The sequence below is a fragment of the Natator depressus genome, chromosome 4 (assembly GCF_965152275.1).
Source record: "Natator depressus isolate rNatDep1 chromosome 4, rNatDep2.hap1, whole genome shotgun sequence".
NCBI classification, from domain to species: domain Eukaryota; kingdom Metazoa; phylum Chordata; order Testudines; family Cheloniidae; genus Natator; species Natator depressus.
The window spans coordinates 97,180,557-97,202,880 of record NC_134237.1 but is presented as its reverse complement, the minus strand read 5'-3'; the positions used below and the strand labels follow the sequence as shown (position 1 = coordinate 97,202,880).

The following is a 22,324-nucleotide window of genomic DNA, read 5'->3' as shown; positions in this document are numbered from 1 at the left end:
AATGCTATTGGATTCTGACACCAGAGCCAAGGAATTCTGAACTAAGATGGTGCACCCAATCTACTTTTAGTACACTCGACTGCTAATTTCACAGAGGTATCAATTCCTTTTAACACACAGATGGGCAAACTTTTTGGCCCGAGGGACCACATCTGGGTGAGGAAACTGCATGCAGGGCCATGAATGTAGGGCTGAGGCAGGGGGTTGGGTGCGGGAGAGTGTGTGGGGTGTGGGAGGAGGTGCAGTGTGCAGGAAGGGGCTCAGGGCAAGGGGCTGGGGCAGAGGAGGGGTGCAGGAGGTGGCTCAGGGCAGGGTGCAGAGAGGAGTGAGGGACAGGGCTCAGGGCAGGGGGTTGGGGTGCAAGAGGAGTGCAAGGTGCAGCAGGGGGCTCAGGGCAGGGGGTTGGGGTGCAGGCAGGGTGCAGCAAGGGACTCAGGGCAGGGTATTGGGGGTGGGGTGCAGGAAGGGTTCGGGGTGCGGGCACTTACCTGGAGCCTGCCCTGGCCCCCCCACCGTTCCCAGAAGCAGCCAGCACCACGTCCCAGTGGCCCCTAGGGGTTGGGGGGCAGAGGGCTCCACGCACTGCCCTCACCTGTGGGTACCACCCCCGAAGCTCCCATTGGCCACAGTTCCCCATTCCCGGCCAATGGGAGCTGTGGGGGGAGGTACCCACAGGCGAGGGCAGCGTGCGGAGCCCTCTGCCGCGCCGCCCCCTTCCAGGGGACAAAGGACATGGTGCCGACTGCTTCCGGGAGCGGCGTGGGGCCTGCAGCGCCACAGGGGTGGCAATCCCACAAGCCAGATCCAGCCCATAGGCCGTAGTTTGCCCACCCCTGTTTTAACACCATGCAGATACCTTTATTAGATGGGCATTTTAAGTGCACATGAATTAATTATTAGTTAGAGCGCATTTCACTGGCCCTGTACTCCCAGGATACTTACCTGTCCCCACAAGAAGTGTGAACTCATGCTCTCTATTTTATCTTTAAAATGTGCACAGGAAATTGACTTGCAAAAACTGTTCATAAAAGAGTAAACTGGCAGTTAAAATTTGGGGAAAAGATTCTTATGGCAAGATTAACTGTGCCACACTGTACACATGTAAAATTTTCTAGTCTTGCATTTCTTGTTATGTTTATATCTCAATATATTATTGTTTATGCTTTTACAAGCATCACAGAACAAACATGTGCAACACAGAGCCAAATTACCTAATATAAGAAACTTACATTTTCTGTGATTTTAACTGTACAACCTTAATTTGTTTTTAGCATTTAATTATAAAAATTAATAGTTTTAAATAACTCAAGGTCTCATATATCTATACACAAGGTTTCAGATCAGACCCATGCAGCTACTCCAAATGGTCAATTTTTGAGACCCTGCTCCTTCAACCATTTCACTTGCAAACTGAATTTCTCATGTTGCTTTCTCCAACTATGATGCTTTGATTAGCTTCATGTGCCATCAGCCTCCACCTCAAACCTCGCTTTGCCTCCAGCATTTATAATGGTGTTAAATATATTTTAAAAAGTGTTTAATTTATATGGGAGGAGGTCACACTCAGAGGCTTGCTATGTGAAAGAGGTCAAACAAAAGTTTGAGAACCACTGACAGTGCTTTATTTTTTCTAAGCACATCATCCAAGTTACTGTTGTTTATACAGATCCTATGCCACTGTGAAAAGCAAAACGCTAGTTCTATACAAATTGCAATTCTAACATGGAGACGTAAGCAAAAACATGAATGAATTAGTACATTCCAAACTAATAAAACATTATTTCACCATGGTGTAAAATACACCTCAACTGGTAGCCCATCTAAGAGCACAATTTGTTGGAGGTTTGTGACACTCTGTACCTCAGGGGAACACCCTGCACCCCCACGTTCACCCTTATAATATGATTGTGTGGTATCCAATGCAAAGTTTGTCATGTCAGGTGTCTTCAGAAGGCTCATGATGCACTGAGCATTGTTGTTATAGTAATGTTATAGGTTGTAATTTCATGTGTATAGAGGCTGAAAATGTGTCCTCATGGCTTAAAACAATCCCAGGCAAAACTCTCCAGGAGCAGAGGGGCAGTTCACACCTCATCAGGGCACATATGGGACAAACCCAGCCCAGCCTCACAGGAACAAAAGGACACTGGCCTAGGCAGCAACAAAAGCTCTGTTGCACTCTCGAGTGAATCACCCCACTTCCCTTGGTCAGTTTGGGACTACAAGGAGGAAATGCTCACCCGACTCTGAAGGGGGCGGGGGGGGGGGGGGGGGAAACGGCACAAAGCCAAGAAGGAAGAACGAACATGATAAAAGAGAGAGACGTTTACCCTCTCTCTCTTCCACTCCATCTACAGACACCACTACCAAGCAACTGAAACGCTCATCAAAGGGGAGTGCCTGGCTGAAGGGCAACTAGCCAGCCTGTGGTAGAAGTATCTAAGTTTGTAAGCGCACTGAAAGTGTTACGATCAGCTTAGAATGCATTTGGCTTTTATTTCATTTGACGAAATCGGACTTCTTGTGCTTTGACTTATAATCACTTAAAATCTTTTGTAGTTAAATGTATTTGTTTATTCTACCTGAAGCAGTGTGTTTGGTTGGAAGCATGTCAGAGACTCCACTTGGGATAACAATTTCTTTGTTAAATTGATGAACTCATATAAACTTGCAGCATCCAGCAGGCATAACTGGACACTGCAAGACGGAGGTTCCTAGGGTTGTGTCTGGGACCGGAGATATTGGCTAGTGTCATTCGGTTGCACAATCCAAGCAGCAGCTGGCCAAAAGTGCTCTCTCATGTAGCTGGGAGCAGCTTACATGCTACAGGTTGTGCGTGAACAGCCCGGGAGTGGGGGGTTCTCACAGCAGAACAGGGTAAGGCTGGCTCCAAGAGTCGAGGATTGGAGTGACCTAGCAGACCACCAATCCAGATAACACCAGGGGGAACATCACATGGTTACACTAGGCTCTCCTCCTTTCTCAAAACTCTCACTCGGGATGAATTTCTCTTACCTATTGCTATCATATCAGAAACAGCTCTCCATTTCTAACCTCCCTCTCTGCTAATGCCCAATGAAAACCCTTTTGCTGGACAGCAGGACTGTCAACAGCAGAAGTCAGCCAGCCAATCACCGCCCTACTTGTGCATCTCTAATGTGGCCATCATAACTGACCTGGAGATTACGATTACAGTATTTAAATTTCTACATGCACTAAATACGTATCTACCACACTCTGTAAGAGTTATTAGTGAGTGAATGCCAAATTAGAAAAACAAACCTTAGATATCAATACATCAAACTAGATGGGTTTATTACTTTAAAAATCCTTACTATTTAAACTTTAATAAAAGTGAGGAGACTTCACAGAAGGAATAAAAAAAACTATATAGATAGTAAATTTCTTCAGGTTTTCATGGTAGGACCTAGGAAATACACCTTGGCAGTGCATTATAGCACTTATGTTAAATTTTTCTAAATACCCTTGTTCCTGTAATTCGCAAGAGAGCTCTATTAGACTCATAGATCAAATATCAACTACATTAACTGTTAAAGTTCATCAGGTGCTTTAAAGACTAAAAGAATTAATAGTAGTATTTAATATCTATCAAAAGGTAGGCAAAGAAAAACCCTAGTGCCGAGCCTCAGAGCCCAGGTCAATTGACTTGGGCTTGCGGGGCTCCAGTTACAAGTGTAAAAATAGCAGTCAAGTTCACACTCGGGCAGGAGCCTGTGCTCTGAAACACTGCAAGTGGGGGGAGTCTTCGAGCCCATGCTCCCACCCAAGCAAGCATGTCTAGACTCATTTTTAGCGCAGCAGACTGAGCCCTGAGAACCTGAGTCAACTGAACCAGGCTCTAAGACTCAGTGCCACAGGTTTTTCTTTGCAGTGTAGACACACCCTAAGCTACATATATGACCACCATTACCATCATATGTCTCACAATTGTTAATGTATTTATCTTCACAACGCCCCTCTGAGATAGGAGAATGTTGTTGTTACCCCCATTTGACAGAGAAATGAAGCAGAAAGACTAAGTGACTTGCCCAAGGTCACACAGGAAGTCTGTGGAAGAGTGGGGAACCCAGGTTTACCGAGTTCGAGGCTACCACCCTAACCACTGGACCCTCCTTACTCTCCAGTGAATTTCAAAGTTCAAATTCTGTAGGGATCTTTTCTCTCTCTCTCCCTCTCCCGTTACTTTTCAACCACAGACAATCCTACCCACCCACCAGCATGGTTACTTAGTTCTTTAGATTTAATTGGAATTGTATATTAATGCTGTAAAGCACCAGCGTAAAAAGTGTGACCTTTTTAAGTACCACTAACACAAAAGCAGCTTTTACTAAATTATGTTTTGCCATACTCACAAGCATAGTTGCAATCACTACACATCCACAAGGATATCGTCTACATAGTTTTCTATGTTAGTAGTCAGGTATACATTAAGATCCACATACACAAAAACAAACAAAACAAAAAAAATCCACACCACACACACAGTTCTTGCTAACTAGCAATCCCTGACGAAACCAGACCAGGTTCAATGCAGCATAATAATAGGTCATCTTCTACAAACAAAGCTCAAGGTCCCATACTTCATTAAACAGTAAAAAGTAAATGTTATTTAACAGGTACAAGAAGTATTTGGATTTCTCCCAACTTACTGGACTGTTTTACCAGAGATAATGGTTAGCAATGGAGGCATTTATAAATAGCTCTTCCTTTTCCTGTTACTTATAAGACTAATGGTGTTCTGTCCTTGATAATCAATAATCTAAATGAACGGAGTTTGATTTAACCAAGTACACAGCAATGATGAAAAATATTTGTTATGGGATTAGAACAGGTAAACCTAATGGTCTGTACAGCACGAAAGCAACAGTAAGATAAATAGAAAAAAGTTAACCATTTCATTAATCCAATCATTTACTCTCTTCTACAAAACAATGCAACTTTTAAGTCATATAGCATTTGTCATATAAATCAAATCCCAAAAAACAGAGTTAAACAGCAGAAACAGAAAGAAATTTAGAGGGATAGGCAAAGGACGAAAGACAAACTTCAGAGGAGATCGGGGGGGTGGGGGGAAGGAGGAAGGGTGAAGAGATAGAGAGAGAAAAACAACAGAACTACGCTTAGGCTATTTCAGACAAATAATTGCTACAAATAAGGCTGTCACACCAGCAGTGGTAAGGCTGTATGAACAAACAGAAACAAGACTGATATTACACAGAAGGAGTGAAGAGACAACAACTTATGACATAGGAGGAAGTCCATGAAAGTTTTAAAAACAAGGGAAATACTTTTGAACTGAATGGATTTGGATCTGTACTTTTAGGAAAATATATTTAAATGTGAACAACAATATCTTGATAACACCAACAAAAGTAATGCTAGTTTTGTCTGACAGTTATTGGCTTAATGTGTAGGCCAATTAAAATATGCTCAACTGGCTATAAAACATTATTTAGTTCCAATGAAATGGAAAAATGAATCACACACATACTAGCAAAAAAAAAATATGAAATGAAATGTTAACCCTTGTATAAAGAAATTGTTTTAGTCATAGCCTAAGTCAATCTTACTCTGTGTGTACCTAGAACTCACTAGATAAGGGTAACCTTGAGCTGCAGTTTTCAGGGATTTCACTATTAACCTTGACCAATGTTCTTATTGTGTCAGATGCAGAAAAGCTTGATCACACCACCTCGTTACATAACAAATCTAAAAATGCACCATTTCCACCTGCTCTCCAAAGAATCTGATTAGGCATCTGTTCTTGAGTCAAAGCCATCCAATATCTTTATAAATCTGGAAAAAAAAATCTAAAATCATTCTGGTAAAGTTTGCAGATGACAAAAATTGTTAAAGGGTAAATAAAGGTTAAGCGAGGTCAGTTATGTGCATAGTTTCATATATGGATAGCTTAGTAAACTGGGCTCATTTGAACAATGAGTTTTCATACAGCTAAATGGCAGGTCATGAGTTTAGGAAGAAAGAATGCAGGTTACACTTACTGAATATGGGACTACATTCTTGAAACTGACTCTAAAAAGGATTTGGAGATAATCAACTGAACAGGAGCTCCTAGCCCCCATTCCTCCCTCCCACTCTCCACCTACCAAACTTGGAAGGGGGAGCTCAGGACCTCTGCCTTGCAGCAGGGTAGGGGCTTCTTGTCTTGTACCATTTTTTTCATAACATTTCTTGTTTTAACTTTAAAAAAGTTGAAAATAATTTTATTTTAAAAATGGGGGGAGTGGAGGGGAAAAGAGTATAAACATTGGCTAGAAATTGCATTTTGGTTTTTGGGTTTGTTTGTTTGAAGTATATTGTCCAAAAACATCATTTTGCTTATTATCAGAAAAAAAAATCAAATTACCAGAAATATAAAACAAAATACATGTAGTGCTATATATGCTATGAACATGCATGTGTTTTATTAAACATATTATAGATTAGTATCTAGAAAATGTTAATCTAATAGGAATTTTACTTTGTGTAACACTGACAGTTTAAGCTTTCAATAGGACATTAATTTAGCAGGTATTAATTTTAAAAAATTATTTTGTTTTAGACAATACACACAAACCCCAGTCTTTCAACAATAATCCAGCTGTCTGGAACTTTTAGAAGCTCCATGGCTATATAATTAACATTCTTACTTGGACAGCAGAAATGATTTCAATACAGTGAAATATCAGTTGAGCCAAATTTCTAGTTGTTTTTAAGAGTATTCAGGCTGCATCTTGTTGAAAAGGTACTGCCATTCGAGAGGGATGGGTAAACTGTCACTCTTGTACTTGCTTTCTAACTTGATTGTGTTCTTGTGTGTACATCAAGATCTTCTCTACAGCATGCTTTGCAAACACTGGAAGAGACTTTCCCAGTTTTAATTGCCCACATCCATGCATTAAAAGGTTTGAGGTATATCTACCACTACCTTAACCAGCTTACGGGGCTGATCCAACTCCCGCTGAAAACAACAAAGATTTTCACTCACTGATGTTAAAAGGAAGTTAAATTAGATGTCTGACCTCTGGAAATAAGCTGAGAGGTTTGAGGGCAGGTTGTATAGAAAATGACTGTACTTAAGATGTGAGAAAAGCCAGTGCAGTTATAAGATACGGATGTCAAAAGAACATGATTGACTCATTTGTCTCTAATGTGACAACTTCTCAAGCTTTGCCACCTGTAATCAGCCTTAACTGTGTAATATAAATATTATGAGACTGTACATACAGTAGAACCTCAGAGTTACAAGCACCTCAGAAATGGAGGTTGTTCATAACTGAACAAAATATTATAATTGTTCTTTCAAAAGATTACAGCTTAACATTGACTTAACACAGCTTTGACACTTTGTTATTCAGAAGAAAAATGCTGCTTTCCTTTTCTTTCTTTCTTTTAGTAGTTTACATTTAACAGTACTATACCGTATTTGCCTTTTTTGGGGGGGGAGGGGTCTCTACTTTTGCTTGATTGTGTACTTCCAGTTCCAAATGAGGTATGGGTTGTCTGGTAGGTGCGTAATTCTGGTGTTCGTAACTCTAAGGTTCTACTGTATAATCATCATGCATATTTATGAATTAATTTAACAGCCTTGTACTTTAACCCCTATGAGAAAGATATGACAGAGCACACAAAAGCTTTGTTTATATAGATATATTCCATTTCTAATTACTGATGACGGCTAAAAGATTACCTGTGCTACATTTTCAGTAGAGACAGACTACAACTGATGTCATTTAACTACATTACTTAATAAATCACATGCAAGCAGATTGACAGTTAGGAGCTACAGTTTTAAGACTTTTAAGAAGCAGCAATTATTATACTACACTTATAAAGGAATCTGCTACAAGTTTCATATCCTCAACTGCCAAGTATTTTTTAATCATTGCTAGAAGGGAAGACAGTTTATCTTATTGTTCTACTTCATAAATAATCTTGCAGCATTCACATTCCTGGGTCTCATCTCTCTACGAATAGGGCACAACTCTTCTAGTTCTTAAGGTTGTTTGACCCATAGAGAAAGTGGTAGCAAACAGGAACAGGAGTCACCATCCCCAACAGTGGTTAAATGCCACCCACGATTAGCCACTGCCATTAGAACCTTGCAGTTAGATCCTGGTTTTACCAGGAGGCAAAAGCTCCAAAAAGAAAAATAAGCTAATCACAAAACAAAACTGAAAACTTAATGCCTCAAAAAGTAGAGCAAAAAGCCCACAGAAGTTTAAAGACAAGTCACGATCTCAAAGTTCCCCTCCAAACTCTGAAAGGAAAGGATGAGTTAGTAGGAATTCTGCAAGATGTGTTCTACGTAGAAACAGAAGGTAAAGGAAGCAGATCCACCTCCTCTAAAGGTACCATCTGGGCACAATTCTTACTCCTGGAAAACAAATAGCTCAGGGATATCCCAAAAGTGCAATCAGAACAATGGCAACATCGAAAACAAATAATGCCAAACCAACAACAAACAAGACACCCTCTCATACGTCATCTACAAACAGATATATATTCTGAACAACAAACATGCAGCCTTAACTCTAACCATAAATATAATTCACCAAAGTGCACACAAATGCAGATTCAAATTCTGTAATTGCCAGATCTAAATTTACTAGTAACTTTTAACAGAAAATTTAGAAAATTTAGAACAAACAACAAAGATCACCCATGTGCATAACTCTTCATAAAGACTACAGAATTGACTGTAAAGTCTGAAGTCAGTGGTTAAGTTCACGGAAGGCAACTGACTCCTACTCACCACTTCTGCTCTTCAGGACCAAAAAATTTAACAACTTAGGAAGCTGAGATACAGGACTGAGTTTGCATGAATGGTATTTTTAAAAGTACTACTATAAAAGAATTGTACTGTTATTAGCTTTCCTAACATCAATCTTCCTAATACTCTGATAGCAGATGGATTAATACTTTGACAATATATTTGTTTTTTTTAAGAGTTTGAAAGTCAGACTCAAGGAGGTAAAGACTGAAAACAAAGCAGTTTTGCCACTAACGTTAATGAAGCAAGCAATTGCAGGAGAGAAAAGACTGGTTAGTCAGATACCAAATGAAAAGCTCTCTGTGAAAACTTAGCTCTGTCATTTTAGAAAGAGTGCTCATGAAGAGCTTAAGTGTTTGGAAGTTATCCTTACCCCCAAGGATTATAAACACATCACTTGAGGAAACTGAAAAGAGTGCATTTGCCAATTCCTGAGATGACATCCCTGACTAAACCAATGGAAACAAGGAGAGATGGTATATCCCTGACCAGAACCCAAGCAAGACTGACCACCATTTCCAACACCAAAAGGGAGAAGAGGACTTTAACAGCCTCAATGACCACTCATCATCCCATAACTTTTAGCCTGTTGCTAGGCTAGCAAAGTCTTCAATGGCACATTTCTAAAGCTTACCTGTCCCTTTAAAAAAAAAAAAAAAAAAAAAAAAAAGTATTCCTCCTTGAATGTTATGTTTAAATATTTAGTAAAAGCAACCCTCCCATAACAACTGAATACATCATGTGTTTCACACATTACCTGTCTCTGAAACATAAACAACAGGATCTTGCTTAAGAACTTTATCAGGTTTTGAAGAGGATGGTTTTCTCTCTGGTGGCTTCTTAGATTTCTTTACTGATTGCGTCTCCTCTTCTGAATCTGTATTTGACCACAGGGAGAAGTATTATTTTCCTCCACATACATACAGTCTTTAAATAACAGTTCAACACATCAGTTATAAAAACATCCATCTGTGGGAGAAAAGTACTCTGCTGAAGCCCAGAATACAGAGAAAAATGAAGCTGTACCTCTCTAATTTAAGAGATCTGTGTCATGGCCACCATCCTTCGACTAGGACAAGGACTAAATGGGACTTCCTCAAGAAGCCATCAATCACCCAGAAGAACTTGTTGAACAACAAGAAGAATTCCCTATTACCCACCCCAGGAACCAAGCATGTTGCTTCTGCAGTGGGATGAGCTGAAGCCTGAAAATTAAACTCCAGTCTGTGACCCAGGGACTTTTTTGTACCAACTGGCAGAATGCAGACAGGGTGCACAGTATTTTACAGGGATCTGCTGGATCAAATAACTCTACTGAGAGCCAGTAATCCATTGATCATCATAATCATTGCAAAATGTATGAAGATAACATTTAAAGAGTTGTGTGTCTATACTGAAGATTATGTTCTTAAGGCAGATAACCAGGACGTAACATGTCTCCGAAAGGTTTCTTTCAAGTAAGGGGTAACAGTCACTTGTCTCCTCATCTGGTCATTGTGGATTGTGAGCATCTCAATGTATGCCTATTTGCATACTGAGCCAGATGCTTATTAAGCAATTGCAAAAGGACTGAAAAAGCAGAGGGAACCCAGCATATTTGCTATATGGTTACTGTTCACAGCATGACGTGCGTGGTTCAAGGGGACACACTAGCAGAACAAGTATTTAGTTTTTTAAACACACACAAAACTGGCACCCCTACATTTCTCTAAGAATGAAATGGTCAACAATCTCAGTGACTGAAAAGCCTGCTCGTCTTTTAAAGCATTTGGAGCAGTACTTCATTTTTCTTCCCCGTAATGGAATAGGAGATTAACGCTCCAGGCACACTGCTAACACTCAGCAAATTAATAATATATTACAGGTGGCAGCTGGTTTGCATAAACTATGTGTAGCACCAAACATTAATTTAGAAATATTTCCTTTAAGGCTCCCCAAGGCTATAAGGACTAGCTTAATATACAATCTCTTCAGTTTGATGTATTTTCAATATTCAATGACAACATTCTGGCAGGCTTATTTATTTGTGTGTTCTGCAGGTTTAGCTCATCCCATTGTTTTTCTTTTAAAATTAGAGCAACCTTGTACTATCGAACCAGTGCACACACGACCACACAAAAATCAACAGTCTGCAATGGAAGACACAAGCTGTAGGAAAGCCTGTAATCTTTTTTTCAATTTCATGATAACTCCAGGAGGCTTCAGCATCCAGATGGGGAAGAAGTGACAGTAACAAAGGGGGAAACCAGAAAGCTTCCAATTTTTTTAAACTTAATTTAAAAAAGAAAAAACTGATAGATAAAACTTTTTTAGAAACTTTATTTTAAATTGTATCTTCTGGAGGATATTCATTAGAGTGGGCTGAACAGTCCTTTCAATTAAATTTTACATTTTTTTCATATTCTGAAATTTAAAATATGTAAAAGCACCTAGACGCATGGGACAAATGTTTATCAAGGTCTGTGTGTCAAGGCAGATACAAATGAAAATGCAAATTAACTTTGCATGCCCATTCAATATAAAATTAGTAAGGCAGGCCCCAATCCTGCAAGTTTTTCTACATCAGCAGACTCCTGCCTGTCACAGAGCAGACAGATCAGATCTCAGAATTGGAGGCCTTAAAATTGAAAAAAAAATTCTGTCAAGACCTTTAAAACAGAAATCATTCTTTACAGCAGCCATTTAAAAAGATACTGAGTAAGCTAGTTCTAATCTAAACTCCAAATCTGGGTTATTCAAATTGTTGACTGAGGTCTAGTGAAAATTATTTTGTATACATACATAGGGTTAGCATTTTTAGTTGATGTTGCTACAGATGCAATGCTGCATTTTGTGATATTGAGGAGTGTCAATAGAAGATGTAACTGTTCATAGTGATAACAGCCAAGCAATTAATGACTTTAAGCAGTGAGAATCAAGAGCATCTTGTGTTTAACATGCTTTTATTTCTTCTTGAGCACAATCCTTCAAGAGGTTTTTTTTTTTTTTAAATGTGTTGCATTGAGGGGTAAAAATTGCCTGCTAACCCTCAATTTTAACTGGCAATACCGCAAAAGACACAAAGCACCATTCTAAAGCAGTAACAAATTTTACCTGAATCATAGATTATCCTTTTTTTCTTGTTTGTCTGCTTTCGTTTGGAATCATCTTCATTAGATGAATTCTTCACCTAGTAGTAAAAGTCCATTATTTTCACTATCAAGTTCTTTCTTGCTTTCTTTCTACACCTACTACAACTTCTAGTTAATTAACTGTATTAGATTAATTTCTAGCAGAAACCCAGTAATGTCCATGCATAAAAATAAATCTAAGAACTTAAACTATAAGCTTTCAGTTAAGTGGCTATAAAATAGGAATACAACAAAAAGAAGCAAAGTTCATTATATTCCACAAAGATACCAATTTGAAAAAAAGTCAAAAAAATACACAGGCTGCAACTGGAACAAATAAAAGCTTAAACAACTAAAATAATCAGACACCATCTTCAAACATCTCTGAAATTTTAAACAGCTTTGTGTAATTTGGACAACTAATCTAATCAAAAATAAAACCATCAGGTACCTCCAGAAACAAAGAATGTACTAGTCAATACATTATTTGTTTGCTCCCCCTCTTTTAACATAACTGCCATAACAGATAAACCAGTGATCCCATCTAGTCCAGTGTCCTGTCTGATAGTGGCCAATACCACACACTCAAATGGAAGTTGTAAGAAATGTCATAACAGACAACTGTACAATCATCTGCCCACATGGGAGCTTTCTTCCTGACCCAGTCAAATTGGTGGTTGTCTTCTGACCTGAAGCATTAAGGGTTATAACACTTCTAAAAATTAATTAATCAATCAATCTTATCTAACATAACTTTGTATGTTCTTATTATCCTCAGGAAATGTTCAACTCTGTTCTGAAATCTACTAAGCATTTTACCTTAATTATTCCTTCAGTTCCACAACTCAATTATGGGTTGTATAAAATAGAATTTCCTTATCAATTTTAAAATTGTTGCCTTTCAATTACATTGAACAGCTCCTTGTTCTTGTGTTACAAACCAGGGTAAAGAGATATACCAAATTCACCTTCTCTATACCATTTATTATTTTGTACCTTATCTTCCCTCTCATCTGTCACCTCTTTCAGCTAAAACAATGACAATCTTTTCAACCTCTCCTAATTCAGAAATCTTTCCATGGCTCTAATAATTTTTGTCACCTGTCTCTGAACCACCCCACTTTGTTACATCCTTTTGAGATAGCATAACCAGAACTCAACTCTTCCTACTCATTAATTACCCTAATTTTAAAGATATCTCATTACATATTTTCACCCTGAGCCTACACTGAGCTCCACGTAAGTAGTGCCCTGAATTATAGTGGTAATCTTTCCCCCCCAGGCATTAGACAATGGGGGTAATTTAAGTGTAAAGGCAAGAATAGTTCGGAAGGTGAAGTATGGCAGCTTATCTTAAAAATACATCCTATGGACAGCAATTTAAGTTATGTTAAAGGTGCCTGGGCATGTAAATGTGTGCCCTTTTTAGCACATTTATAAATCTAAATAAATGAGGGTTTGCCTTGGCAGAGCTCCTTACATAATTAGGACCTTAGCTAGATTTGCTTTAAATATTTCATCGGATTGTTTCCATGACAGTATCACAATTCCCACCTCCCCCGCCCTGCCCCACCCCCACGCATATGGAAAACTAACAATTTCTTTCTCATAAAAGAAAAAAAGTTACAAGAAGATTGGGGTGCAGAAATAGAAGCAACTTCTGCTACGCTAACTCCAGTCTCAGCACTATTTTCTTTGCTGGATTTGAGAACTGTGTTTGCTTGGTTTTGCTAGACAAGCTTGGTTTAGGAAACATATTTCTTTTTTTCAACTTCTCATTGCCAAGTGAGACATAGGACCTAGGTTAAACGTTCTTCAGGAAGTAGGAATGCTGACCACAGTGGAGGACTATGTTACTACAGAATACATTCCATAGTGCCATATTAAATATGCAGGTGAGATTTTTGCTTCTGGTATAATATTAGTTGGAAATGTCTCCCTGACTCTGCATAGGCCAATTAGATTTTATTTTGATTTTGACTGTAGAGAAATGACAAACATTTTTTAAATAGCTGATGAGAAACCACTGAAAACATTTAAACCAAGAACACAAGTCAGTTGTAAGGGGAGAGCCACATACGTGCACCCCCATACCAGAGCAACCTCCAACCCCAGAACAGCCTGCAGCTGAGGAAAGCAAACTGACCTTGATATCTTTTGTTTTCTTCTTCCCATCTGAAGACTCTTCCCCATTTTTGGTTTTCTCTGTCTTTTTCACTCTCTCACATTCATGTTTCTTGCCAGTAGATACAACCCCAAAGAATTTTCTGATATCCTAATAAAGGGGGAGAGCGGATTTAAAAAGGCAACACACAATACTTTGACCTTTCACTCAACAAAAGAGCGAGATAATTTTAAAAAAAGCAAATTACTCTCTCAACAACTCTTCATCCATTCACTGATCTAGAAGTTTTGCTTAAAACCTGTATAGCTGAATGTACTCATATCTAGTCAATACAGGTCTTACAGATGCAGAGCAATCTTTGCTCAGTTGAGGCACACATGGCAGCAGCTTTCCTTTCCACTACAGATCATTCCAAGAGCTCACTTTTCCCTTAATGGAATATCTCTGCCAGCCATCCTATTGCAAAGCACAATACAGAATCACATTATTGATAGGATAAAGAACAACAAACAGTTGCAATTAGCTCCAAAGATATTCAGTAAACTCTGACAAGTATAGCCCAAATGTCAAAGAGTCTTTTATAGATCAAATGAATAACTTAACTGTGGGGCAGAGCCTAACACAGATGAAATTCCACAGCAAAGCCCACAGGTAGCTGCAGAATATTGAATCCCAGCACCCTCCATCTTTTCAGAATCTGGGGAAGATGGGTCAATTCACCCGGGCTCTGGCATCAGCAAAGTGTTTGGTATAGCTCTCCAGCTAGCAGGTGTCTAACCATTTTTTCCCAAGTTCAAGCAATGTTAATCAACCTAAAGAGCTCAAAAGTGTAACATATTTATGGCATCTCCTACCACGAATATAAGAACATAAGGAGCTTTCTACCTGCAAAAGTAAAAGGTTTGAACTTTATGAGGCTCTTGTATGAGCATATAGCATAACCACAAACACAGACCCAACATCTATTAAAAGCCCTTAATATTTCAGACTATTTACTTAAAAAGGGAATCATCTAGCTTTTTATACCTGTTTACAGTCATTGTCTCCAGGGATAGCAGCCATTTTAATGGCAACCATTATAGGAGCACCATATAATCATTTGGTCTGAATTTATAGCAAGGCGGAGGGTGTGGCTTGTGACTATATTCTACCCAGGTAACACTACTTTCTGATTTACCCCCTAGAGATTTCAGCTAAGTAGTTTCCCAGGAATACTAAGACTGGCAGAATTTTCTCAGAAACTGTGAGTAATACTAGTTCTTTGAATTTGTTTTAATATTATTTCTGCATATTCACACAAGTTTGTAGAGCCACTGAGAAAGAGCCTTTGTCAATTCCTTATTCTAGATAAGATTGATTGAAAGTATACCACTCTGGCTCCTTTCAGAGTTGGAGTTAAAAGGCCAAATAGAACACGTGATTTGTTAACAAGAATTAGCTTTTTTTTTTCCCCCCTGATAATACCTGTGACTTATTTAATTATCAGGTTTTGAGCTGTGTTCTTGTTTTAGAAGGTTCACTTTAAGGAAAACTTGGACTTGCTATATTTCATTTACAACTAAGGCACTGACCCTGTTAGCAGATGTTTTTGGATTTAAGTAAATGGCATCCTATTTACACAAGTGTCTCCCCATGTGCATCTCCTTAAAGGCTTGAGACCTAAATAACTAGTACTATTATATTAGTGTTACTCAGCTATTTTACAGGTATTCTGTCACAGGAGTAATACCAGCAATTTACAAGTTATAAATTTCTGACTATAAATGGATAGTTCTAAAATTTAAAGGGACACTGTCAACCTCAAACAATGACTGAAGTAGTTTCAAGTGCTACATATGCCTCTGAATTGTCATTACCAATTTTTATAGTCTTCACAATGATACTTTTCTCTTACCTGTTGATGTGTGAAAACTCCACCCAGGCAGAGAAAACTGATTACAATCCTGCCTGGGGCCTTTGGGTTCAACCCTTATACATTCATTACTACTACAAAGTAAACTAATTAGAAGAAAATTTTTACCTTTCAGTAACAGTCCTCATAGGTGTGACAGAAGTGATTTTTAAGTCAGTTATATCCCTTTGACTATTCCACACATGACTTAAATTTAAACTAATGACCTGTTAACATACCTGAGACCTTAGCTCCTTCTGTGCTGCTGACACATTTGTCATAATAAATATGAATCGATCTACATATTCTGCATACATCAAACATTCGTTATAAACCTAAACTCATGATACATGTGTATGTAGACAGGTAAGTGACTTCTATAGCCAAGTCTTTAAGCTTTAGTATCCCTTGCAAATAAGTAACTGTTAATGCTGTAATCACAGATTTCTGCCGTAACTTTTTCTAAAATGGATAATAAAGAGGAATATGCATGGACTACTTGTTTGAGCTATGCAAATATTCAATATGTACACACAATAGAAATCACTTTGCACTAAACATGTTGTTGGGATGGACTAGGTGACCAAATAAGGTTTTGTCTTTATCGTTTCTTTAGCTAAATATACAGGTGAATTAAACTTCCTGGGGACTTTTTAAACCAATTTCTCATTAAAGGGACATATACATTTGTTTAAGATCAGTGTAGAATGTGAAGGTTTTGTGAAAATCTAAAAATTTCACAGCTGTTTATACTTCAGTTAAAAGTTTAGTTGGGATTTAAACACATTCTTGTCCAGCATTTTCAACCCAAACATAATTACAGCCAGTGTGCATGAAAATCAGACAATGACTCTGACTAATCTGTATTTATTGGCCACACTTAAGTGCAAAAAGTAATCACAATTGATAAAAAAGGTAGACTTCACCTTCAGTTTTAATAACAAAGTCTGTATGTAATTTCCAAAATTATTTAACCTTACTTGTTTTAATCTCCAGGAAATATATTAGCATCAGGATGCTAGTTATAAAGACAGGTTTCAGAGTAGCAGCCGTGTTAGTCTGTATTCGCGAAAGGAAAAGGAGTACTTGTGGCACCTTAGAGACTAACACATTTATTTAGTTAGTTAGTTTATTTAGTTATTTAGTTATAAAGAGATTCTCTTCCAAGTTGCTGTATTGATTTTTGGTTTCAATCTTCTACCTTGACTTGAGCAAATGGTAGTGTTTCAACCAAAAAAAGCATTTCCATAGATCTGAGAGCAAATCTAAGAGCTGGTCTTAAACTGCCATTTGTGTTTCCATGTAAATTTTACAGGTATTCAACAAACACTCACTTCCTAAAGTCTGTCTAGGGCCAGAATGTCAACAATGCTACTATCTCCCATTCTTTGAAACAAAAACATAATTAAGAAATTGTTTGAAAGTAACTTGTTTCCCCCAGGTTCTTCCCTTTTTAAATTAAGTTCCCTGGTTCAGTCAAAGCTGTAAAAACCCAACCCATGAAATAACTTTCATATTCTGGTTCACCAAGCAAACTGCTTGTCTTTATAGAAAACTCCCACCACCACTGAACTCCTGTATTTTATTTTAAATACTATGTGCTGTTTTAAACAAACAATATTATGGTATGTTTAGTTTGAGTTAGGACATACTTTGTCTCAAAACAAGCTACTGACTCTCCTATAAACTTCCTTGAAGTTTTTTAATGTTTGTTGTAAAATCTACCACTTTCCTTTTATCATGTAAACTGCATCAATATGCAGCTTAAATACAAGACATCTGTGACGGATTGGGAATTTTTTGTAATATCTTTAAAGCCTATGTGTGCCTCAGTTTCCTCTGTACTTCAAATTGCACCCACCGGGGCAAAAGGGTTAACACTGTTCCTGGAACAGTGTATGAGACAGATGTACCTGTCACCTTGCTGTCTGGGTGGAACGAATGGTTGTCAATGAACTAGTTGAAAGGGACTAGATCAACAGAGGGTCCATAGAGACAATGCAAGGCCAACTGACTGAAAATCAACGCTCAAAAGTGGGAAGCTCCAGCAGGTGGGGTTGTGAACTCAGCCATGGCCCTTCCTGGAGAACAAAGGACTGAGAGGTCACCAGCAAGGGATAAAGGGTGGGCTTCTGGGAGAAGCTGGCTTCTCCCTCTCCTGGAACTGTTAGAGGGAGAGAGAGACATGAACCATGCTGGAATTGGACAGCTTGGATGGCACTTGCACTGCCTTAGCCAGGATGGACTATAACTTGAACTTTCTCCTCCCTGGGTACATATACACAGGAATAAAAGCCCCATGGTCACCCCAAGTCATCTGAGTTGGGCTTGCAGAGCTAAAAATTATGTCAATGTTCAGGCTTGGGCTCAAGCTCAGATGTCTACATAGCAATTTTTAGCCCCTGAACCAACTGATCTGGCTCAGCCATGGTCTTTTTCATCCCCATGTAGACCTAATTTCTGTGCTAACCCAAAGACTTTGATTCTATATGACTAATAAATTGTTACCTTGTTTTGAAAAGGCTGCCTGATGTTTCTGCAGTGAGAGCACTGCGTGCTTAAGTACAGTACAAGCCTCCCACAGGGGGCTGGCTTAGCAGGATTTGCTGCCAAGAGCCACAGAGAGACAGACTGCTGATGCCCAAAGGCCCAGTCTCAGGCCACAGGCCAGCCTCTCTAGAACTGTGTGGGTCCTTGGGGCCTGGCACACCGAAGAGGTCACTCCCAAGGAACTGGTTACAGGCTGAGGCACACCAGACCTTGTGGATCTGTGACAATATCTACCAAAAACAACAGTATCTTGGACTGATGAGTAATGTGGTGACACTAGTAGAGTAGTGCCCAAAGCAAAGTCTACAAAACACCTAAACTGCAATCCATTGGTGCTTTCTTTAGTATATAAGTATGGCTCAGTGAGACTAATGATTTTTAACAGACAAGAGACAGTGGATTATTTGTCTTTAATGGCTGGGTAAGCGTTTTTGTTTCTATTGCTGGTGAACTCAAACAAGCATCTTCCATTTATCCATCAAGCACTGTTCATGCAAATACTATGGCTTGTCTGTTGATAATAACCTTGTGACCATAAGGCAGTTATCTGTAGGCTTTTAACTTCAAAATTTGTCTCCCTGTGTTAACACCATGTTCCATTCTCTTGCTGTAAATCATCCTTTGATCCCCACATGAAGGCAGAAGTATCTTTCTTAAATTGCTTAAAATTAGTTTCTCAGCAAACTGCCAAAGCTTCAAGATAATAGCATATAAGCCACCTGAACACACTTTCTGAATAAAGGCTTAGATTTGAGTGCTTAATTTACCTTAACGACTAAACTAAAAGACTGTACATATTCTTCAAGTCTCCTCTGTTTACAATCTTCAGCATTGCTATATTATCCTTCAAATTCTTCTTCAGACATCCCATTTTTTCCAGAGGAAAAAGATAATCTTGTTAGAAGCTATTGGACTGTAAGAGGTGGGAAATCCAAAACTGTTAAGACTGAAAAGGACATCACTATGTACAGATAAAACTATTTTTATTATATGAAACTAAAAATAGGAGGAGCAAAATGGAACTTACTTCATGCCATATATATCTGGGAATAGCAAAAAAAAAACCCTATAGGCCTGGTCTACACAAGACTTATTGCTAGGGTAGCTATGTCTGGAGCATAAAGAGGTGTGATCCCTGACTATCATAGCTGTTTCAGCAGAAGTCCCTACTGTAGACCGTATTTATATCAGTAAATATGCAGTTTTGCTGGTATAGTTTGTTTTGCTTCTGAGCACTGGTTTTACTACACCAATACCAAGCACAGCTTGCAGATATAATTGCACCCACACTCTGAGTGCTTTGCTGGTATAGTATACCAGTATTCTTATACAAACAGAATGTTGCTAGGGTAGACATAGCCTAGGTAAAATCAGAACAAAACAACTGTCTGACTGGTCCATATCTTGAGTTCAAACCACTGAACTATTTATTAGTTCTAATTTAATCCTAAAATGGACCACTTCCTTCCCTTTTCGTTAGGATACCAACCTAAAAAGGAAATGTTCTGATTGATCATACTTTTCTAAATGTCATACTGTATATTTTAGTATTGGTATATGAGCAAACCTGGCATTATATGCATGCTAACTTCTTGAAATGCTGTATGAAACTAACATTTTTAAAGAGCCTCTTGCCCTCTGATGGATATATCATCATCAGCACCAACACTGCTTAAGTGTTGGATTTTTCCTGTGCTTTTAAGTGGAGGCTACTGCCATCCAACAGTCAGGTGTGATTCCTCACTTGCTTAGAGGCAGCTTGCCAATCTCTTTTCCCCAAAAAATCATAGGGAATAAGCCCCAGTTACAGCCACTAACATAGCTGTCATGGAGCAAACCCGAAGGACAGGCAAGCAAACCTAACAAACAGTGACTTGCACTGAGGTAGCTTTCAAGCCATGGCTAAACTCCAGTTTATAGCAGTTTGCCTATTTTGTAGGAGCGGCTTGCAACAGTGATTGAACACAAATAACAAACTCCCATTGTAGACAAGGCCTTAGTAATTGGATTCCCTTCCCTTATTTTAAATACTGTTTTCTCTCACAGAAGAATTTCCATGAAGTTTTCTTCTTGCCTTGCTCTCAATAGTTTGTTCCCTTCAAGAAACTGGATAAGCTCTGCCTCTCATGGGACAACTGTCTCATGCATGTTACTTTTCTTCAGTGCAATCAGTAGTAAATTAAACCGAAAAAGTATATAACATTTGTTTGGAGTAAACTGAAAAACATGAGGCACAAAGGGAATTTTCCCAGAGGAACTATGAAAGAAGGATTCCTGATATCCTATATTCAGTTCAAATTCCTATAGCACGGTGTTAAAATAAAAGGACAGAAAATGCTGCTGTTTTGTGTTCGTGCCCTCTGACTGCAAACATTAAGTAACTAAAGCTGGAAATAGCCAGTTTAAAATGCACCTTTTGGACCTCTTCATATCTAATTCTAGTCCTGCACAAGTCTGGTAATAGTCTACACTTGCAAATTTCATTATGAAGAGAGCACAGCTCAGTTTGAAACCTTAAGTAGTTTATCACTACAGTTCAAGCATTAGTTATTTAACACTGTGTGATGCAGTTATGAAAAAAAATTAATTAGGAAACCCCCCTTGCAATTTCACTTGGAATGACCCACTCCAGTTTGGCTGCATAATACCTCTTTCTTCCTGAAAATTATTTCAAAAGTATTCCAAGCTCAAGGCATCTGAATACTGTATAAATATATACTAACAAGTTTTCAGAGTGTACCAAAGTCCTATCCCCACATAATGCTTTATAACTTAGATTATGGTAGTACCATTTTGGGTACCTTCTAAACACTATCCTCTGCCCTGAATAGCACACTACCTTAAAAAAAATTCACACACACCCCAAACACCGGAGAAATTTTTTGCCACAGTAGAGGTGCTAATGCTAATGAATTAATGGAAAATTCTCAGCCTTATTGTACAAAGTACCCTCAGTGTCCTCCACGGAAGTTTTGCATCTCAAGACTGTAGGGTAAGACAGTGAAGATCCCTCTGCCCTGCTAATCTCAATGGCTGAGACGGGAGGCTAACAAACTGATTGTGGCCACTTAGTTTGAAATTTGAACCAAATCAGTTTTGATTTGCAACTTTGGCTATTTGAGTACAAGAATGAGTGGACACGAGCTCTACTGCCTAGTTTTACCACAGAAGTTTCATCAATTTAATTTTTCAGTTTAGAAAAGCAATTTTAGTTACATAGGGATTTTTCCCAGTTTAGACTCTCATTGGTTTAAAAGTGGTTATATCTGCTCATTTGCACCCATATAGTTTCAGGCACATGCAAACATATATATAAAGCCTTCTATATCAATCAATTTAATTATCTGCACACAAAGAGCTTGGCTAGAGGCACATCCAGGAAAAATAATCCTAAAAAATGCATGAACACCCTCATTCACAATTAAAGTGGCCTTAAATTGGTTTAGCATAATTCATTTCCAAAAGTGGAAAAACTATACCACATTGGGTATATCTACATGGGAATAAAAAACCCACAGCTAGGGGACGCATGCTCCAGGGCTAAAAATTGCTGTTTAGATGTTCAGATATCCATCCTTGCAGTCTCCCAGAGCTTGGTCTCCAGCCCAAGCCCAAATGTCTACACAGCAGTCTTTCAGCCCCAGAGCCTGAGCCAGCTGACAGTCCCACTAGGTTTTTTATCCTTATATAGACATATCCATTAAGCCCACTTTAATTCTGAACAACAGCATCCAGAGATTTAATACAGGTTAACTAATCTACTTCAAATACACCTCTTTAATTCGTATTAATTTTCCTGGATCTCCCTATGCAGGCAAGACAGCTCAAAAATTGCTCCAAACTAAATTGTTTTA

At 38.6% G+C, this 22,324-nt stretch overlaps 1 protein-coding gene across 2 annotated transcripts in view; it reads right to left on the bottom strand.

The window, feature by feature from the left end:
• Window positions 1-22,324, bottom strand: part of RFC1 (replication factor C subunit 1) — a 71,116-nt gene that overhangs the window by 47,634 nt on the left and 1,158 nt on the right. For both annotated transcript variants that reach the window (XM_074951531.1, XM_074951532.1), the window contains exons 2-4: window positions 14,051-14,179; window positions 11,888-11,963; window positions 9,552-9,671 (exon numbers count right to left, since the gene is read on the bottom strand). In XM_074951531.1, coding sequence (XP_074807632.1) covers window positions 9,552-9,671; window positions 11,888-11,963; window positions 14,051-14,179 — 325 coding nt within the window. The remainder of the gene's footprint in view (window positions 1-9,551; window positions 9,672-11,887; window positions 11,964-14,050; window positions 14,180-22,324) is intronic.